General features: G+C 30.8%; 1 protein-coding gene across 6 annotated transcripts in view; it reads right to left on the bottom strand.

Moving 5' to 3' along the window:
• Positions 1-600: 600 nt before the first annotated feature.
• The window catches only part of TBC1D32 (TBC1 domain family member 32), a 189,301-nt gene continuing 185,568 nt past the window's right edge, over positions 601-4,333 (bottom strand). For all 6 annotated transcript variants that reach the window (XM_016153837.2, XM_016153846.2, XM_016153852.2 and 3 more), the window contains one exon: positions 601-3,356. In XM_016153837.2, coding sequence (XP_016009323.2) covers positions 3,237-3,356 — 120 coding nt within the window. In that variant the 3' untranslated portion in view covers positions 601-3,236. The remainder of the gene's footprint in view (positions 3,357-4,333) is intronic.

Consider the following 4,333-nt stretch of genomic DNA (forward strand, 5'->3'; position numbering starts at 1 on the left):
AACAATCACACACACGCACAAGCACATAGGCACACTCAAACACACAGAAGGAAAACCTTTACACATACAGATTTTTGTTACCACTTTTGCTAAATAGAATTTAGTGAACTATTATTTCTATTAAAAATACATTCCACAGTAAATAGTAGGAAACATATTTGTACCAAAAATATAAGCTATTTCCTTCTATTGTACCTATTAAAGGAACTGAAGGGAAAATTTGATCTAATGTTTCACACTCTGTTCCTTCTGTATAAATGTGATAATTTAAAATAAATTTGATATTTATTCAGCAAAAAGTGTGATACTCTGCTCTGTGCCTAGCACCAGGTTAGAATTTATGGGAGATAGGAATTAGGCAACTTGGCCTCTGTCCTTAAGAAGCTTATACTTAATTTGGGGGAGATGATATTCCCAAAGAAAAGTGTTTATTAATAATACATCTGTTGAATAATGCTAGCATTAAGTAACAATAAAAATTAAAAAGCAATTCAAAATAGTAATTTCTTATATGTAAGACTATATTTATAAATACAGATATAGATGGTATAGAGATAGATATATAGTCAAAGGTGGTTAAGAACTCTTTAATAATTTGGATTAGAGTGATACAGTGAAGTTTATTGGTTGTAAAATTCTTATGCTCAACATGGAGTAATATTACTTGAAGGTAGACTTGGATAACTAAAGATGTGTAACATAAAACTGAAAGCAACACTAACAAATAAAATACATCTAATTAACAAATGAAGGCCATAATATAGAATCAACTAAAACATGTAATTAATTCAAATCAATTTGGGTAGATACCCAGTGAAATGTGTCTAGAGAAAAACAAACTTTGCTAACTCTTCTCAGGACCATTAAATCACAATTATATTTTCCTAGTCTTTTGATCCCATGCCTCCTCTAGCTACCACCCATATTCTCTTTCCCTGTGCGGCGATACTCCTAGAGAGAATAGTTTCCAAAATTTTTCCTCTCAGCATCATTTAAACCTGCTCCAACCAACTTCTGCCTTCATTACTCCACCCAAAACTGGTTATATCAAGGTCACCAAATCCAGAGGTCACTTCTCACATGTCATCTTCACAACTATTTTCATAGTTTTAAAATTCACCTTCTGATTAATACTGTAGACTCTGGGGATGCTTTATTTTAATTATCCTACCCTGAATATTAAAAGTATTTCATTATATGTGTTACCCTCAAAACATGTTTGTTTATGAATGACCAAAGAAATTTCCTTAGTATCTTGGATTTGGAAGATCAAATTAGAGCATACCATAATTTAATAATCATAAATTTAGGTAGTATTCTGTTAGAAAGTTTACATGAATTTCTGAGACTTACTTTATCTTCACAGATTCTTTGGATGTCTACGTATCATGAGGGAGCTTAACTAAAAAGATTAAATTTGACAACAGATATTCAGAGATTTATATATGCATACTGAAATTTTCCATCATTCTGTTTACACTGTATCATAAAATATAGTATATTATAATGAGTCCTGTAAAATGCACTAGGTTCCTTCACAAATTAGAAATAAATTTGTCCAAAGGATTTTTACTTTAACTGATTAAAACAAAAACAAAATTGAGAGGCAAGGCATGGCTGTATTCATTTCTCATCTAAAGAGTATTCTTAAAATAAAAATAGGTGGTAAGAATAATTCACAAACTACCATATTTTACATTTTATTTCACCAAATAAATTGCTCATTGTTCACATTGATCATGTCATTGTTCATAAGATATTTATTTATCAAATGAAAATGAAAGTCTTCTGGCTCCAGCTAAAGTCACTTTTCCAAAATGTAATTGCTATTATATATATCTTATTTCAGTTTCCAATCAAAATCACTAATGAATATTGTAAAATTAAGTTACAGCTTTTTCTCCATTTGTATTGCCGTTATTAATAAAAAAATAAAGCTGCAATTTCTTAGGACCAATGACAATAACTCAGGAACAAAATGGGGGGAAAGGGATCCATGAACATGCATTACAGGTTCTGCACAACAGCTTTCAAAATTAAGTTTGAAAGTGGACTAAGCTTGGTGTTTTGAGAAACCTAGGACTCACTTAACTCCTATTAGCCAGAGGTAAAGTAAGCAATATGTCAAATTAAGTTGTTCAATTTTCTTTTCTCAACTTTTTCAGTGCCCTTTAGGAACACCATTACTGAAAAAGCTATTGTTGGCATTTATAGCATAAAACCTGATTTTGGAAGGTTGATATTGCAATAGCCTAAATATCACAAAATTGAGAACTGTATTGTATTAGTTGTTTCATCCTACTAAAAGGAAAAATGAGTTTGTGGATGACATTTTTAGTTGAAAAGGGAAAGTTTTAGAATGTTTTTAATGGTTGATTTAAAAACTTGCTGAAATTGATGACTAAAAAATAATTTTGTGTGTGTGTATTACCTTTCCTATATTAAATGTGACAGTTATAAGAAAGCAGACCCTTGCATATTGTACTAATCTCACTGAAGCAGAGACTTCTATTTAAATAAAACATAGTGTTAGTCATTTAAAATAATTTAGAAATCTATTCTCCTTAATGTTTTCAAGTTGAGTACAAATCAAATCTATCACCAAGGAAAATGCATAACAAAAGAGTCAAATGTTTATCAGTATGAAATAACCAATCTATCTTTTAAATGAACCATGTAGAGACTACATTTCATGTGAAAAAATTTAAATTGATATAAGTATCAAAGCAATTCCTAGAAAAACAATTATGTCTGAGGACAATAGTTTTCCTACAACTTGCCATGATAAATATCGTTGGTTCCTCCGCATGGAAAATAAGCAGTTGTAGTTTTGTTTTCTTTGTATGTGCTGACATAACAAAGAAAACAACTGGTTTTTCCTTGTCTTTCTAGTGCTGCTTCTTTCCAAACTCATTGGAAAAAAATATATATTTTACTCATTTGGTGAAGGAGGAGATATAGGTTGGAACTAGCTCTTAAACATAAAGAACCATAAGTAACCTAGATCGGATTCTAAGACCATCATATAAAACAACAAACTTGTAAAAATGAATTCATTTCATGTCAAAAATTGAGCTAGTACCTACTTAGATATATTCTTAAAAATCTCTCAGCATTGATTTACAATATGTGTATTCACAAAGCATATGTTGTTATGGACACAGACAGAAAACAATCAAGTCCCACTGTTTCTTTTAAAAATAAATAAAACAAAATTAGCCAGTGCCTCTCTTGATCTATGTGCTCTGCACTCTGATGTTCCGCATGTCTCTCATTAACACTGGTCGGTAGCTTTGCTCCAAAATTTCCATGTATTCAAAGTAATCACTCACTCGAAACCCATGCAGTGCTTCTTCCTGTCAAAAAATATAAAGGAAAATTCATTCTCTTGGGTAAAGACACAAAATTCTAAATAAATAAAATGTAAATAGTTGCTGTATCATTTTTTTCAGCTATGGATGGGGGTTTTATGTTGCTAGTAAATGTGTAATTATTTTTTTATTTAGTAGGCTATGTATGTATATGATAGCAAGAAAGCATGTCCCTATAAAACAAGTGTCTGTTTTCAAAACTCAAAATGTTTTACAGGGGAGAGAATGTTTACCTGTAAATCCCTTTGCCCAGTGCCTCACATTCCATAAGCACTGAAAATGCTACTAGTGGTAGTAATAATAACATTTTAAATTAACTGACGGTCTCTGAAATGCTTGAGCTAGATTTCTTGATCACACTGAAAATCTATAATATAAGTATAGATGAGCCCATCAAAGATTATTGACTACAGTGTCTGCTCTTCAACCCCTTACCAAGGAATTCATCTAAAATATTAAGATATTTAGATATTACTGTCTTTCTTGCATCTTCTCAGGAATATTCCTGTTATGGAAAATGCGCTCCATCTATACTTTCAAGCATTATTTGGATCAGTTAAAGTTTTCTAAAATAATTTCCAGTAGATATGCTTTTTAGAGATACTGAAAGCCCTATAAATTTGGAATTTGAAATAAATACAAGGACTCTCAGGGTGGCAAAGATACAAAGCACAAAAAGATCAAGCGTGCTAATGTGACATACCATGGTTTTATGGTTTTAAGATTTTAGGACCAAATTTAGGTATTTTTTGATATGCTCTTCTCTAAATATTTAATTATTAATGTATTTAAAAGGTAATTTTTTTAAAAGATGTAATAGCTCTCTGTAAAAGAAAGTATGGAGAAAAGTCAGTCACTTTGAGTGAGTTAAATTGGAACAAAGAGTTGATTCTTATTAATAGTCACCAGAAAGCATATAAAAGTTGACCACAAAAGGTGTAGAATTTATTAAACACTGAGGT

This window comes from Rousettus aegyptiacus, unplaced genomic scaffold (genome assembly GCF_014176215.1).
Source record: "Rousettus aegyptiacus isolate mRouAeg1 unplaced genomic scaffold, mRouAeg1.p scaffold_m13_p_1, whole genome shotgun sequence".
NCBI classification, from domain to species: Eukaryota; Metazoa; Chordata; class Mammalia; order Chiroptera; family Pteropodidae; genus Rousettus; species Rousettus aegyptiacus.